The sequence below is a fragment of the Anguilla anguilla genome, chromosome 17 (genome assembly GCF_013347855.1).
Source record: "Anguilla anguilla isolate fAngAng1 chromosome 17, fAngAng1.pri, whole genome shotgun sequence".
In the NCBI taxonomy this organism is placed as follows: domain Eukaryota; kingdom Metazoa; phylum Chordata; class Actinopteri; order Anguilliformes; family Anguillidae; genus Anguilla; species Anguilla anguilla.
This window is the reverse complement of record NC_049217.1, coordinates 21,183,705-21,200,241: the sequence shown is the minus strand read 5'-3', so window position 1 is coordinate 21,200,241 and position 16,537 is coordinate 21,183,705. Positions and strand designations below refer to the sequence as shown.

At 47.6% G+C, this 16,537-nt stretch overlaps 1 protein-coding gene across 5 annotated transcripts in view; it reads left to right on the top strand.

Moving 5' to 3' along the window:
* Positions 1 to 335: 335 nt before the first annotated feature.
* Positions 336 to 16,537, top strand: part of sgsm3 (small G protein signaling modulator 3) — a 30,750-nt gene continuing 14,548 nt past the window's right edge. Inside the window, exons 1-8 of one of the 5 annotated variants that reach the window (XM_035398675.1) lie at positions 337 to 553; positions 1,519 to 1,607; positions 10,892 to 10,999; positions 11,112 to 11,197; positions 12,016 to 12,079; positions 13,184 to 13,395; positions 14,037 to 14,144; positions 14,657 to 14,800. In XM_035398675.1, coding sequence (XP_035254566.1) covers positions 10,993 to 10,999; positions 11,112 to 11,197; positions 12,016 to 12,079; positions 13,184 to 13,395; positions 14,037 to 14,144; positions 14,657 to 14,800 — 621 coding nt within the window. In that variant the 5' untranslated portion in view covers positions 337 to 553; positions 1,519 to 1,607; positions 10,892 to 10,992. Of the gene's footprint in view, positions 554 to 1,518; positions 1,608 to 3,389; positions 3,772 to 10,891; positions 11,000 to 11,111; positions 11,198 to 12,015; positions 12,080 to 13,183; positions 13,396 to 14,036; positions 14,145 to 14,656; positions 14,801 to 16,537 lie in introns of those variants that run through there. The other 4 variants (XM_035398678.1, XM_035398674.1, XM_035398676.1 and 1 more) reach the window with 4 other exon arrangements.

Below are 16,537 nucleotides of genomic sequence, written 5' to 3'. Positions count from 1 at the left end.
AAATCTGACTGGTGTCTTCTACACAGCTATGTAAAACTTTCTAAAACAAGTTTGTAACAAAAACAGTTGCAAAAAAGATATGCATTGAAACAGATCACGGAAATGTATGAAGCTGGCACACTGATTTATTCTGTGCAAAAGCAAGAAACATAGCACGTAGCTGTATGAAAAATTAGACACAGATATTCTGTCCTGTTTCAGTGTGACTGGATATGCGTTTGGCGGAAGGATATTGAAGTTCTATTTTAGAGAATGTGGTAAAAAGGCAGGCGGTTCCGGGAGCCGGAACTGCTTCCGCACTGGGAAAACACTGGAAAAGTCCCATTGAGAACAGCGCAGGAATACAATATAAACAGCACGTCCCTTAGCAGGTGTGTGACGCAAAACAGGACGGGAGCAAACCGGAGATTGAATATTGCTAATGACAATAGCTATACAGTTATCCTGCTTGTCTTTTCTGTATTAGCCGTGGTTTGTTTTTTAAGAACTGGGATTTTAAAAGCACCGACTGTAGCGTTGCAAAACCTATGTGGAGAGACAACAAAATCGCAAGGTATCGCTATCATGCCGGCTATCCAGTTATTCTGTGCCGTTACTTGCTGTTTTTACCCCTATACCTCGCTATTTAGCTAGCTGATGTTATCTTATAATGTAATTTGCTAGGTGGGCAGGTAGCTAGCTAACTGTTGATTTGTGTGTCAGCGTTGACTTTTAGCCGGTATTTTATTGTAGCGTTGATATCAGGCATTGTCGTTTGGGAAAAAGAGCTAGTATGCTAGCATGGTAGCATATGCCACGTTCGAAAGCTAGCAAGCTACCTAGATAGCAAGGGAAAATTATCTATACGTCTACGATATAAAAATACCTATTTATGTATCAGGTCGCTGTAGCTGTAAACGTGAAAATCATCATAAACGATGGGGACTACGCACCAGTTTGGATAACGTTAGTCACCTAGGTAGATACAGTAGCTAGCTTTCCACATAGGTGCGCTGTGACAGCGGCTAAGTATAACTGGAGACACGTAGAAAGCGTATAGCTAACGTTTGCCAGCTAAAGTTTAACTTGGGCTGTCGATATCACAAAAATGTGATCAATATCGCAACTCCGCAGCGTACTGTATCAGTGATCGGTCATTGAGATGGGTGACTGCACAGCAACGGCGTTACTGTTACACAGTCATGGATCTCTCTTTAAAAAAGCTAACGTTTCCTCGTTAACTGCGCAGGTGTAACGGCACCTGTAGTACACCTATCCCGGTATTATAGACATATGGTACATGGACACAGCTTGGTGGCACTCTCCATGTACCATATGTCATTAATACCGGGATAGATTCACGGAAGCCGGGACAGCAAACATCCAGGATAGCAAACTGTAGCTACGGATTGGCATGGCAACCAACGCAATTCATCTTAATGTTAAGCTTAATTTTAATAGCGGCCACAGTATCTGATTTTGAACTAGCTTCTTATTGTTCGCAAGTCTGTAAAATTAATGCGTATTTTTATGCCCTAGTGTCATTAATTTCTAACCTGCCTGCTACGCATTATACGGAAGAAAAGGGTTGGATTGTTTGATCGGCACACTAGATATAGATTATTCAGGTAAGCCATATTTCAGTAATATAAAAGCATGATGTAGGGTTTTACATTTGCAATAGGAATAAATTATACAATTTCGATTTTGATTACTGACAGTCTGCATATTATGACAGTTCTGAAATAAGTCTGCGATTCCTTTTTGTGGCCTAACATATTTGCGTATGTGTGGGACAGAATTGTGTGGGGCAGGGAGAGTGAGGGCTCACTTTCGAGAAATGTTGGAATGACGACATAATCAACAAGCAATTTGTGGTTTTTCGCTTGTGGCTAAAGGCATTTTTGACCCAGAAACGAGTATTTCCACGTTGCTGTTTGCACAGCGTGCCGGTGCAGTCGCCTAACCTCACCACACCCTCCTGGCCTTTAATGAACCCTTCTGCTAATGCAAAACTCCCCAAGTGTTGGGCCCTTGTACATGGCCTTAAAGACCCATTCTCATTGCGCTGTGATTTGATCTGGCCCACGAAAGAGGTCTGACTGACTGGGTGCTCCTAAGCAAGCTGTGGGTCCACTCGTTAAAGGCTTTGGCAGAACCCTAACATCTGGTGCATTTGTTCCTGGTATCGTCTGGCCAAAGTAGTATCCCAGTGTGGACTTTGTATGTTTTCAACATCTCTGCATCTTTGTTTGTCCTGAAAACCAAGCATTTCCTCATAGTCATTTGTTGGTAGGTCAGTATTCAGACAGCATTGTGACCGTACGCCCCGCCTCACCCTCCGGCTCTTAGCTGAAACCGTTTGCTTATGCAAAGCCAACAAGTGACATTCGCTCCCCTTTGAGCTGGTGTGGAAAAAAACAGCAGTCGGGTTACACTGAATGTGGATACCCTCCTGTGCTGCTGGGCTGGAACGGTAACCTTTCTGAAAGATTGAATTTATTGATTTTTGGGAACCAGCTGAAGTCCAGCAGCCCACAATTGGACACCTTGGCTTTTCTCTTCTAGGCAAAAGGCTGCTACAAGTGGTGCCTCAATTCAAATCCAGTCTGTTTTTACAGTACGGGCCTGACACAGTGAGAATGTAGCTTCATTCATTTATTTTTAAATTTTAGAAATATTTCAGTAATTAATTAATTTGTCTCTTGTTCTTACCCAGGGGGACTTTCAGCATGTTGATATTAAGTGCTGAAATTAGTGCAAATTAAGAAATGTGACTTAAGTGCACTTAATGGTTTATGTTTGTGTATCATGTTTAAATTAATAATTCATTCTCATGAGCCATTACTTATCATTTGAAAATAATGTTGCCAAAACACTATTTAGTGGCTCCTACTGGTGTTCACTTTGAAAGTGGAATGATTGTCTTTTTCAACAGATGAAGAAATGTTTTTTTTAAGGCATTTGGGAAGTGGGTAAGGGGAATGCCCCGTGCTTATAGAGAACTGAGAGTTTAGAACAGGGACTTTCATAAATGTAACCACTGACCACACACTTGGCCCTTATTTAGGCTACATTAACTTCTGTAACATCTGACTTCACGTAAAAAAAAGAAAAAAAAGAAATACTGTGTAATGTGGTCCAGAATAAAGTCCCAACTTCAGTTTAATTAGTAGCTAATTATTCTTCCTCCTCCTCCTTTTTATTCTCCTTCTTCTCCTTAATTTTTCTGCTGATTACACCATCACAGATCCTCACTTACTTCTCCAAATCGCTTTCCTGCCTTTATTTCCTAAATGTAGGCTACCTAAAATCAACGTCCGCCAATCAGAACGCTTTGTGAGTTCGAAGGTCACCGCCATGTTATTTGTTTTTTAACCGTGTGGAAGCAGCTGACCGCCTGCAGTGGGGTGGTGGGTAGGCTTTAGGAATCATCTACAGGGTCACTAGCTAAGCGTGATGTGAGCGGTTCTCACAGTGTTTCCATTAAAGGAAAAAACGACCACATTTGCTTAATCTATAGGGAATTGCGAATGTTGTTTTGGTAGTAATCCAATTCAGGACAGTCCAGCTCGATTCATTTTCAAGTTGTAAACTGTACCTTTTTAAAATTCTGTCACGCTCAGCGGAACCGGTCTTCTGATTTGCCAATGTAATGCACTTTCCGGAAAGCATGTCGCCACCACCTTGTGCCTTTCACAAGCAGTGACTCTGCGGCGTCACGCAGGTGCTTGAAGAAACAGAATCATGGACATTTCTGCACGCATTTCCTTCCCTGATCAAGTTTAAAAGGTAGGAACATCGTACTGGTGTACTCGGTTGCTTGACTGACAGAGGACGCGTGCACATGCATACACAATGGATTTTGAAAGTGCAGAGGTATTGATAAATGGCCAAGACCATGAATGCTGACGTCCATATTAAACAGGAGTGGAGTTCTTCCCGCCTGCACTGTCAGAAGTAATTAGTATAAATCTGGATTATTTTTGGCACTAATATTTTGTGCAGGACATTGCGCATATCATGCTGGGGGCATTTGGGTTGCTGTCTGTAGATGAGGACAAATACATTTTTTCCTTAATTTAAATTAAAAAATGTGAATTGTAGTGTAAATTTTCACAAGGTCAAAATCATCCTTTTTGAAACTAGCCTGTATTTTGCATTCAGAAAACAAAAGAAGACATTTGGAAATAATACTTGAGCTTAGGAATGGTTCTTGCTGAATTTTAATCTAGTTTAAAACATGCTGGTCAGTGCAAACTTGGCAGTAGTTTGATATCTGTAATTTGGTAGGCAGCTTTTTTTTTCTTTTTTTTTTTTTTTTTTACATCAAAAGTATTTGTAGTTGAGATTTGATACTGTCTCTTAGTAGCTTGTTTGAAAAAGTTCTGGAATGGTTGAAGACGGATTGCATTATCCCTACTGTTTTTCCACTTAACTCTGAAGGGCTTTTATCTTGTGCGTTAAATGCACAATGGTACTTTATTGTTGATTACAGAGTTTTGGCCCGGTGTCAGATGTTATCAGTGATGTTTACACAACTGTTTTGAAAGGAGGACATTTAAATTCTTGTAATTAGCCAGAGTTGTTTTGGTCGTTCATTGGTGGTTGAACATTAGACCAGCGTACGTTGATAAATGGGGTTTATCTGTATGCACAGGCCTTGTTTTTGAAACAGATGTTGAACAACAACTCCTTTGTAGCTCTCCCTAGCTGGTAAGCTCGTTGTCAGATTCTGTGCTTTGTTCGAATATGCTGCTCAGAATTTAGCGATAAATGTTATGTTTTTTCGTTTTTAATCACATGCACAAAGTGAGCTCCTAAGATATGGCGAACCATTGTCTTCTCAGATATGGGGAAAATGCAAAAAAAAACTTGGCATTTTTGTCTGAGCATAATAGACAATTCCTTGTAGGATTAGTCAGGGTGCAGCCCTGATTTCAGTGATTGAATGGCATTGTGTTGCCCTTTCTTGTTGTTCCGTCTCTGGGACAGTGCTGATTAACCAGTGCAACTGACCCGTCAGTACGGGCCATTGCAAATGGCACACTGATCTTTGAGAAAAGGGTGCTGTGTGGCCGTTAGGGACTAAAGCTGTGGTTTACTGAGGCTGCTTGTGCCTGTCTGTAGTCCTTAAACCAGGAGAAGTGTAACGGCTAAAATGAATCCATTAGCCTGAATGTTCCCAGCTAGCAAAATGTGGTGTTTTAGTGCATCTCTTGAACTCCGGTTTAAGAAACTGTTAATCAGTCGTGCTGAGGGGGGACAAGATTGGGTCATTGTGCTTGTGCTCGAAGGATTACCCTGATAGGTGAGCGGCTTTCTGAATTCTGCATTGTGTTATTGGTTAATCACAGTCTGCTGAAATGAATAGGGGCTTTTGTGTTTTCCTTTAATAGTTTTTCCCTTAATCTTATTAAAAGAACTCAGGTTATGCTTGATATCATTAGCTTTGTCTTTTAATCCTTCGTTTTAGTGGCTGTGTGTCTAAAGTTTCACCAATTAGGAGCCTGTTGATTGACCTCAGCCTTTCATTGATGAGTTATAACATTTTTGCCTCTTTTTTTGTAATTGTTTACAATGTGAATATTGGACTTATTCTTCATGACATTCATAGGTATTTCTGACATAATGTGGCTTAAGAGGGTAAATAGTCCTTCAAAATTGAAAAGCGTAATTAAGTAAAAAAAAAAAAAAAAAGAAATGGCTTGTTAAAATTCTGGGATTTCAGTTGTGGTTGGAATGAAAACCAGCATACACAGAGGGCCCCCTAGGACTAAGTTTGAGAACCGCTGCTATATAATATGGTTAACTGAAGCACACTTTGTTAGTATGTGATCAAGATGAAACAGACTGACACGGTGTTGGGGATGCCTGTGGGTAGATTCCCGTTTAAGCAGGGTAGCATTAGCCAAGCACCATGACTAAAAACATGGTATCTTTGTGAATTAAAAACGCGAATCGTGCTAATGGTTTGGAAGACCGTATTCCCGCCATGCTAATTGTCGGCTGTGGCTCTAGCCCTGACCATATTTCTTAGCGGTCTGCTGTTTTCCTGTAAGCCGAATGTGCTGCCTGCAGTTTGTTTGCATAAGGCCGTCTTTGCGGTCTCATATTGGAGTCTGCGCACTCAGAAATGAGTCAACCTGTTTGGGGAGTGGAATGGCGGCTCCAGCCAGTGTAGGAGCCGTGTCCTCTCTCCTGGTTCAGGCTCGTGACGCAGCCAGGAACCTGAGACGTACTGTATCGCCTTGCTCTTCTGACCTGCATATTGATGTGTGCTCATTTGCTTGGACTGTTGACCAGCTGGTTTAAAACCTCAGGCTATAATAACAATATCTGCCTAACCTAATTATTTGCTCTGATAGATTGTCCGTTATCCTGCCTATTAGCATTTAGCTTATGTTTAACTATTGATGCCGGGCTGGCCAGCCAAGGATGCCCCCCCTCCCCCCTCCTTTTTCTTGCAGGCCGCGAGTCCACTCTGCTGCCCCCCCCCCCCCCCCTTCTCACGGTCCAGGGGAAGGCTGTGCTCTTTGTGCTTCTGTGGTCTGAAACGAGAACAAGAATGAATGAGCTGCCGTGTGCAGTGCGTCACGGGCTTGGGGGGGGGGGGGGGGGGGGGGGGGGAGGGGGGGCAGGGTGATTGTAATTCAGGTGGTGAGGAGCAGCAGGCTGCTGCCTGACGTCAGTGGGGGGGGGGGGGTGGAACAGAGCCAGTGCGTCTGAGACAGCGGTGGGGGGGGGGCGGGGGCTAGAGAGGGCTAGGGAGACTTCAGGAAACAACATGAGAATGAGAACCTTCGAATAAGAGAATGAGAGAGTGAAAGAGCATTATGGGATGAGAATGAGAGAAGGAGAGCGTGACAGTGAGCAACAGAAGGAGAGGCAGAGAGAGGGGGCGGGGGGGGGGTGTATATCATCACTCCAGAATCCTGTCAAGGCGGGCGGGTCAGACCAGGGCTGGGCTGATTGAAACCTGCAGGGCCCAGCGTCAGTCAGCGTGTCAGTCAGCGTGTCAGTCAGCGTGTCAGTCATCCACCCAGGCGCTGCTCGCTGAGCACAGCTGTTACCCGGCTGTCTGGCTCCTGATTGGCTCGCCGCTGACGTGCAGTCAGGCCGCTTACCGCCGCTCCGCTTCGGTCGCAGTGCTAATTCCGCCGCTCGTCAGTCATCGCGGGACGGTCAGCGCGGGACCGCCGCTCCCCGGCCCCTCTGCCATTTCCTCGTCCCGTTTTTGTCCTGATGTTTGAAGAGCCGAAGTGACAGAGCACCGATTGGTCTGGTGGATCAAGCTGGATGTGCTTCCATTTGATGCATCGCTGGCCTGTTCCCGTACAGGCGACGTGATTGGCTAACCCAGCCTAACCCAGCCTAAAAGAATCCCATCAGTTACGCAGCTGCAAGAAAACTGAACAAAGTACTGTATATAAATTTTGCAGCGCAAAGCGGATGACCTGGGCCTATGTTGTAAAGATGAGGAGTAATCAGCCTTGTCTCTGGGGAGCTACAGGCTAATTACAGTTATGCTAGTTACAGTTTTCACCCTAAAATCAGTGGCTGAGTTCCACTGAAGAGCCAGGTGAGGTGGATTAATAATCTACATGACTGCCTTAAACTGAGCTCAATGCAGAGCAGCAGTGGAAATGAGCGGACGCTGGGCTTTCTAAGGGCCAGGGCTGTGGAGCCCTGTTATAGATTAACAGTGAGGGGTGTAGAAGGGTGGAGGGTGGGAGCGCTGGCAGTCACGGGAGGGTAAGGAGTTTCCCTTGCCGTCATTCACATGGCCTGCCATTCATCCCAGAGGTTTCAGTGGTTTCTGGGTAACGGGAGCACGCTTTCCCTACCTCGGAACTCCCGGTGCATTCTGGGTAATGCGAGGTTTTTTTGTCACTGCTATCGGGGCACTCCCAGGCGGAGCGCTTGCCAAAGAGGGCGTGGAGGGGGAGCTGTGTAAAGATTGGCTGACACACCTGCCTGAGACTGTTAAGTAGCACTACAGTTTGCTTTTCTCTTTTTGTCAAAGGAGGGGCTTCCTAAACTCTTTAATCTCCTGAAAGGACCACCCTCTGAGGGCCCCCGCCTAAAAATAGTTTGCTGAGAAAGGGTTTTTGTGTACAGCGCACTGGGAGGTATCGTTGTTCTGTTCACCCGATGTGCACAGGCAGAAAGTTGTCTGTTGCAAGGCGAAGGCTCGTTACGATTCGTAATATTTAAAAATAACTTGCCGAACAGGCCGGCTTGTTTGTGTGAAACACGTTTTTTGCATTTTAACTCGCAGATAGTTTGCATGGTGATTATTTGTGGCGTCGGAGTCCCACGCGTTTCTGCCCGTGACGCTCGTTCCGAATCCAGGGTTGATTTGTCCCTGACGCGGAGGGTTGGGACTGACGCTAATTACCTGCGTGCTGCTTTTTGTTCGGCGTACTGCTGGAGTTATTTCGGCTGCCAAGCGCGCGAACGTCCGCGCCGGTTGCCGGGAGACTGAAGGCGGTAGTTGGCGCTAAGATGCCCGCCGGCCCGAGGCAGAGCGTTTGGCAGCAGCCCCCGTCTCCTCTCTCTTCTTTCCTTTTTTTCTTCTTCGTCTTCCCGTTGCCCGTTTACGTTTCCACGGGGACGAGGAGGGCAATGCAAATCGGCCTCTGAAGCACTGTTTTGAGATGCGGAGATAATGAGAGCTGATTTTCCCCTTGCTCGCCCGGCTTTGCTTCGACATTTTAAATCCCCTTCATTGTTTGAACAGACACCCGCCCTCCCCACCCCCCACCCCCCCACCCCCCTCGGGGAGATTGATTGGCGATGACTGATGAGGGAGCTTGACGAATTTTATCGGAAGACGCGTTCTGGTGAATGTCACCTTGTAAGTCCTGGGAGAAGCATCCTAAAATACCCAGGAAGAGCACGGCGAGTGTCTGCTGTGTGGCGGGTGATGCTTTTCTTTAGGGCCGTGTGCATTCAGGCCCAGTTCTGTATGAAAGGGCCACTTCATCCCCAGAGAAGGCTGATTAACGGGCTGTTTTTGTCTGAGCCTGGCTAGATCACGAGGTCTCTGTTTATCTTGATTTCTGTGGCGGGAAGGCGGTTGATTTGCAAGCGGACTCACAGACCGTGACCCCAGCGTGTCGTAAGGCCGTGACCCAAATCCGCAAGCTGGGGGGGTCGTGTCAGCACCTTTTTTTTTCCTGACTGGCCTGGGATTGACCCCTGACCTGCATACCTGAGGACAGGTGTGGTAACTGTGGCACACGGAGCAGAGTTTAACCCCGTGAGTCAGGATGAAGGCCACCAGCCGCAGCAGCCTTACGGCTGGGGGCTTAAGTTTGGTCTGTGACTCTGCTGTTGCGTTTTGGGCTACGTCTTTTCAGCCCTAATTACTTTAGTGCAGTATCCAGCTGCACATGTGAATCACACTCGGAACCGTCAGCCTCTCTCAGTACCAGCGCAGTGAGTGATATGCATGCAGAGCGTTATCTCCTCAGGAGCCTGGCTGAGTATTGAGTGCTGAGTATTGAGTTCCGTGTGAGTCACTGCTCAGTAATTCCTTTGGCCTTCTTCTGTTTGACTTCTGTTGAATTTAATGAGAATTGTACACACACCCATATGGCAGGTTTCACCCACTGTGCATATTAGTGTTGAGGCCTATAGGCACTGTGGTACCCCAGTCTAGCAAGTCGAAATAAATCTGGATGAGTCATTCACTTAGGCTATTCATAGTTTCCTTATATGAGCAGTTAGGCTTCTCTGGTTATTACAGTACTTTCCTTCAACTCATTTGTGTGAAATGAAGTTCCCATTTCTCCCCCACGCACGCGCGCACGTACGTACGCACGCATGCTCGCTCGCTCGCTCACTCGCACGCACGCACGCACGCAGCCTCACATTCCAGGAGAAACGTGGGCCACAGCACAACAGATAGGATTTTTAAATGTGTGATCAGTCAATTTTTTATTCTCCAGTGAAGTTGCTGGCTCTGTCCCAGGGAGGAGGAACTGCATTTACTAAGTGCTGGCCAGTAATTGATGAGTTTTCATAGATGGTTCCAAGAGTGATAAAAGGGTGCTTTTTAAACTTCTCTCGCCAGAGGATGCTTTATGTTGCCGCAGTGTTGGCAGCGGCAAGAAAGAAAGTACAAGTATGAAAGCAAGATGAGAACCAACTTGTGTGTTCTCAGCTATTTAATTAGAATCTGTCTAGTTCTGTTTTTGGCATTTATAAGTGAAATATACCTTCTTTCTAACAATACTTTGGGATTTGGAAGATTACATTTTCGCACAAAAATGTCAGTTTTGCAAAAATGCCAGTGCCATCTCAGGTTTGTGATTTCAGCACTCCTGTGGCTGCAGCTTGCAACGTCAGCACCAGCCACATTTGCGTCATCCTCCACGACCGACGCTTTATAAATTTACACGACCCTGGGATGGACATGAATCGATGGTTGTGATGGCCTCTACATATTTAAAAAAAAACCATGGATGCTGGGGGTGTGTGTACAGGCATGATGCCAGCCTCTGGTGTACAGAATGGGGCCTGCGTCCCTTTTCATTTAGGAAGTAAAAACCCAGTGACCATACAAAAAAAAGATCCATACTAAAAGCTCTTGTGTTAAGTTGTTATGCTAAGCAGACCCCAGGGTCGTGGACAGGGCTCAGCATATGAGGAACAAGAAGAATGTTAAGCCTGTGTGTTCAGACAGGCAGGCCTGACTCTAGCGCCCCCCCCCCCCCCCCCCCCGTGCCCTCCCCCACCCCTCTGTGCAAGCCTAATCTGGGTGGAGCAGTTTCAGGTTTACTGTGGGATGGTTTCGCTCCTAACTTTGTTTTAAGGTTGTTGCAATGGCAACGGTCTGTACAGAACACAATGGCTTTTCAAAAAACGCGTTCACTGATTTTCTTAGTTTTGTTTGTTTGTCCAGAGTCGGCGCTCGTGGACGGACCCTCCCCCTCACCCCCCCCACCTGAGCGCTCAGGACCTGTGTGAATCCCTGTGGTTTGTCACGCCGGTTCCTCCCGCAGCATGTCAGGTGAGCACTCAGAGTCCCTGCGATGCGCGTCGTCCGCTGTCGGCGTCCGGTGTCCGGATTCCAGTCGGCGCTGCGCCTCACCGCCAACGCTGTCTTCCCCTTTGTGTTACAGGAAGCTTCACTCCGGCCCCTGGGGGCCCCTTTTCTGCATTAACTCCCAGCATGTGGCCTCAGGACCTACTGGCCAAGTACTACCAGGTACAGATTCAGTGCCTTCATGCTAACCCCCCCCCCACCCCCAGCATTCAGGGGTTCTAGGCTATGAGCAGCTCATAATGTGCTTGGTACTTTTCATACCAGAGTACCCCGGTGTGAGGAGTGTGCCTGTTTTCACGCGACAGCCTAATCTCATGTGATGTCATGTCATTAACATCAGTAAAACAGAGCGTACGACGTTAGGTTGTGAAAACGACCAGACTCCTCCAGGCTGCTTTCCTGCAGTCATGATGTGCCACAATCTCTGCCTAGTCGAGGATGTTACTGCGGCTGCTGGTGTTGATGTTAAATTACCGGCAAAAAAAATCCATACAGCAGCACCTCATAAAAGCAAGTGCCATTTAAATAGCGTGATGCTGTCAATTAGCATAAATGGCGGTTTACAGTTTCTACCCTAGGGCTACATCTTATCCTGCTGAGTGGCAGGGGTATAGTTTTTACTGCCAATGCACAGGAGTCAATGAGCATCATTTAAGAGTTCTTCATAGTCAATAATTTTATCGTAACTTTAGCATGCTAATGAATGCAAACATAAGCTTTTTTTCCTTCACAAGTGAGGTTCGGGAGCTGCTAAACTTGCGTGTGTGTGCTTGTGTGCGTGCATGTGTGTGTGTGTGTGTGTGTGTGTGTGTGTGTGTGCGCGCGCCAGTGCGCTTGAGTGAGGAAAGCTCCACCCTTAAGCCTTGCATTTGTTGATTAGTTGCAGATCCAAGCTTTAATGATGACTGACTCATTTGTTTGTTGATAGCTGTAATGGAGCAGACTTCTTATTGGTGGGTCTCGGTGTGTTTTCCCTGCAGAAGGACTCCCCGGATGAACCGGAACCCCAGTACGATGAGTTCGGTTTCCGGATTGACAGCGAAGGTGGGCGGACGGCCATGTGCTTTTCCCTGACCCCTGTGTGAATTGAATCTTTCTCTGTGGTGCGGTTTGGACGAGACCAAAACTTTTTATTGGCTTACTCCGGCCAGAATGTTTGACCTGGCATCTATCTTTTTAATGTATCTTTTGGTCGCAGTACTCTCAAGATGATTCCTGCCAAATTTCAAGGAGATCTGTCTCAACGGTCTCGGAGGAGATGTTTAGAATGTCTTCGTTCAAAAAATTCAAAATGGCGGAAAATCCAACATGATTCCATCCAGGCCAAACTGCTCCCAAATGATTTCCCAGCACCACTGAACACCAGTGCCAAGTGCGACAGCTAGGGTTTTGGTTGCACGCTTGATCGAGTCCAAGTCAAAATAAGGGTGTGGTCCATGACCCTAAGGGAGGAATACCATGTGTGCAGCTGCTTTGCGTGCCGGCGTGCGTGTGAGGACTTCAGCTGTGCACGCGCGTGCGATGACGCCACTCCCTGTGGACGTGTGGCGTGTGCATGTCCGTGTATGAGGGATGAGTCTCTTTGTAAACGCAGATGAAGTTTGGTAGCTCTTTGAAGATGAGCTGAGTGGAATCTCTGCATTTGTGTACAGAGGTTTGGATTAAATGTAAACGTTCTGGTGCCCTACAGATGTTTAGTCTACAAGCTGTAGGCTAATATTTAGTCTGTGAATTAGGGCTGTATATATATATATAGGTGTATAGGTGATCTTTTGTCATTTTTTCTGTAATCACACCTGATGCGATAGCAAACAACCACGCGTCAGGCAATGTGAAATGCTTTTGGGGAAAAAAAAAACATCATCACTGATATCTGTTGGGTGCTGAGAAAAGCCAATCAGCTTCCATGTCATTGAAAAAAGAAATTACATGGTCAGTGTTAAAGCTGTACAGCCTTGCTACTGATTGGCTGCCAGGTATTCTTATGACATTAAAAAAAAAACATGATTCAGTGTATGCTGCCCAATGCAAATGCTTTGTTGGCTGTAGCTGTAGCTGTCCTGCCTTTGGGCAGCAGGATTATGGGATGGATTCTGGCTCACCGGGTCACTGGACCTCTCTGTGAGCGTTGTTGTCCTCGTGTCGCAGACGGCGTGGAGCTTCAGGAGGGCGTGGTCCGAGAGGGCGGGCCCCAGCGCGAGGACCCCCAGCAGAGGCTGCGCTGGCAGGCTCACCTGGAGTTCACCCACAACCACACGGTGGGGGACCTGACCTGGGACCTGATCTCGCCCTGCCTGCCCCGCTCCGACCGGCTGAGGGCGCTGGTGCTGGGGGGCATCCCGCACAGCATGAGGCCACAGGTGGGCACGGACCGGGCACAGACGGGGCACTGACGGGACAGGGACGGGGCACGGGGGAGTGGGGGGCACGGACGGGGCACCAACAGGACACAGATGGGCACAGATTCGGCGCAACATGGACCTTCTCTCTCTGCAGACACATTTAATGTTTGTGACGCAAACTGTATAGCTATAGTTTCCGTCCTGCTGATGGCAGACTGCTGGCGATGTGTAACTGAACTGGCTCATTTTGTATGCAGAAGTAGCCCAGGGCTGAATTTATGGACACAGAAAGCCTTCAGTCTGGATGTTATGGCAGCTATGTGTTAATAATGTGTACTAGCAGATAATGGATGTCCAGGGTTTATATCATCATGGAAGCAGGGCGAAGTATGCCGGAATAAAGACAGTGATGCAGTTTAGTTTAATCTATTTTCTCTTTCTCCCCTTTTCCCTCTTCTCTCCCTCCCTCCCGCCTCTCTCTCCCTCTCCCCCACTTCCCTTCTCTCTCTCTCTCTCTCTCTCTCTCACTCTCTCTCGCTCTCTCTCTCTGTCTCTCTCTCTCTCTCTCTCTCTCTCTCTCTCTGTCTCTCTCTCTCTCTCGCTCTCTCTCTCCCTCCCTCCCTCTCTCTCCCTCCCTCTCTCTCCCTCCCTCCCTCCAGCTGTGGATGCGTCTGTCTGGCGCTCTGCAGAAGAAGCGCACGTCGGAGATCTCCTACAGAGAGATCATTAAGAACAGCTCTAACGATGACACCACCGCTGCTAAGCAGGTACTGCAGAGCCCGCGCGCAGCAGGGGAGCGCCTCGCCCTTACTGCCTAACGGAGCGTGGGACATAAATCCCTATTTCTGCTCTCCCTCCCTCCCTCCCTCCCTCCCTCTTCATCTTACTCACTTCATTCGGTTTTATGGTTTGGCAAGCGTGCACATAAATTACCAATCCGTATTCAGAGATGACTAATTGCCCATAACGGATAACAAACTGTACTGCAATATTTACGTTAATAATAAAGAAGATACGAAAGCACGGTGTCATGACACATACATAAAAGTGGTCTTTATTTTATTTCTGTGTTTTATTGGTTATAGTCATGGAAGTGGAGGTGATTATACTGGAATAAAGGTGGAGTTTGACTCTCTCTCTCGTTCTCTCTTGCTGTGTCTCTCTTGCTCTCTCTCATTGTCTCTCGCTATCTCTCCTGCTGTCTCTCTCTCTCTCTCTCTCTCTCTCTCTCCCCTGCTGTCTCTCCTGCTCTCTCTCTCTCTCTCTCTCTCTCTCTCAGATTGAGAAGGATCTGCTGCGCACCATGCCCACTAACGCGTGCTTCAGTAGCCTGCTCAGCGTTGGCGTTCCCAGGCTACGGCGGGTGTTGCGGGGGCTGGCGTGGCTCTACCCGGACATCGGGTACTGCCAGGGCACCGGCATGGTGAGCGCCACAACCGCCAAGGAGCACGCCCCCGAGCACATTCCCCCGCTGCCGTGCCCTGACGCAGAGCGGAGTGCTTTACCTGAGCTGCTTCAGGGAAATATTCTGCTGTATGTAAAAGAGCTCCAGCTGAATGCCTGAAGGGAAATGCCTCTCTGTGCTGTCAGCACCATGCAAGCAGCAGGGAAACCAGCACCAGAGTGCAACCCAACAGGGGGAACCCAGCAGCATGGTAGAACCCAGAATCAGGGTGGAACCCAACAGGGGGAACCCAGCATCCGGGTGGAACCCAGCAGTATGGTAGAACCCAGCATCAGGGTGTAACCCAACAGGGGAACCCAGCAGCATGGTAGAACCCAGCATCAGGGTCAAACCCAGCATCAGGGTGTAACCCAGCAGGGGGAGCGTGGGTGGATACGGGCAGCGGAGCCAGAATAAATCTGCTCTCACGTCACTCCGGAAACAAACAGAGATTCCGTTAATCATGTGAAGAATGCTCGGAGCTTCATGGCCTTTTTTTCCAGTCGATGAATTGGATGTGAGTTCCCTAACCGAGCTGGCTGCTTTAGAGTGGAGCTGGCCTCGAGTCCCGGCGAGAGGCGCAGATAATGGTGCGGAACGGCAGCGGAATGTCCACGCCGTGCCGGATCCTTCCCAGTCTTCAAAGTGAAAAATCTCTCCGTGTGAAGTGTGATTTTGTGCGAGCCGTTTTCGAGTGGAGACCTGCTGGTCCGCGCTCAGTTTGAGCGGCTTTAGCGAACGGCGGCATTGGCCCGCGCGCATTGTCCTGCTCCGGGCTCGGTCTGGCCCGCTCTCCCTGCCTGCGGACACCAGCACCAGCTCTGAATGGATTACAGTGACACCCCTCTCCAGATCTGATGAGACCCTGATGGTCCTACGCTCAGTCGGGCTCTGTTTATGAAGCTGTCTTAGTGTGCTTTAATGAGTAACCACACTCGCTGTTAAACCCTGCTTCTGCCTACTGCACAGTTTTGAAAAATGCTTCCTGGGGTGGGTGGAGTTGGTGTGTCCATTCATTTGCATGAAGTATTCTATATGCAAATGTATTTGCGCCTAGCTCCTGAAACTCGGATCACGCTGTCAAAATAGGCGTTGGAGAACATGTATGATCATTATTTCAGAAATGTTGAAATGGCATGCATTTAAATTTTTCATTATAAAATAGGCGTACAAACATGTTTACAGCTATAAATAAGTGATGTAGGGTGTAATTACCCTTTGAGAGCATTTAGCAGACCACTTTACACAACTTTTCTTTTGCATTTTTACACAGTAACCATTCATATAGCTGGATATGCAGTTAAGGTTAGGTACGTTGCTTCAGGGAACAATGGCAGAGTCCTACCAGGGAATCGAACCTGCAACCTTTAGGCTACAAGCCCAGTTATTTACCGATTATACTACACTGCCACCATCTTGGTTAAAGATGGCTGCTGTCTGGAACAGAGACAGTAGTGTTGTCATTGTTGAACGCAGCTGCTGTAAGTAGTAAGAGTGGGTACGTGACCTCAGAAAGGGGAGGATCTCAGAGTTATCTGGTTGCCCCCCTGCCCCTGGAGGCCATGCTACCTGGTAACTGTTGCTTAGGAGCAGGCGGTCCAAACTCTGTTGGCACTCCAAATAAATCCCCTCCGGTCCCTCGTGTGGGTGGAAAAGGAGACAGGAAACACTCCTGCTTTGAAAATGACGTACGCACACACGCACACGCGCGCACAC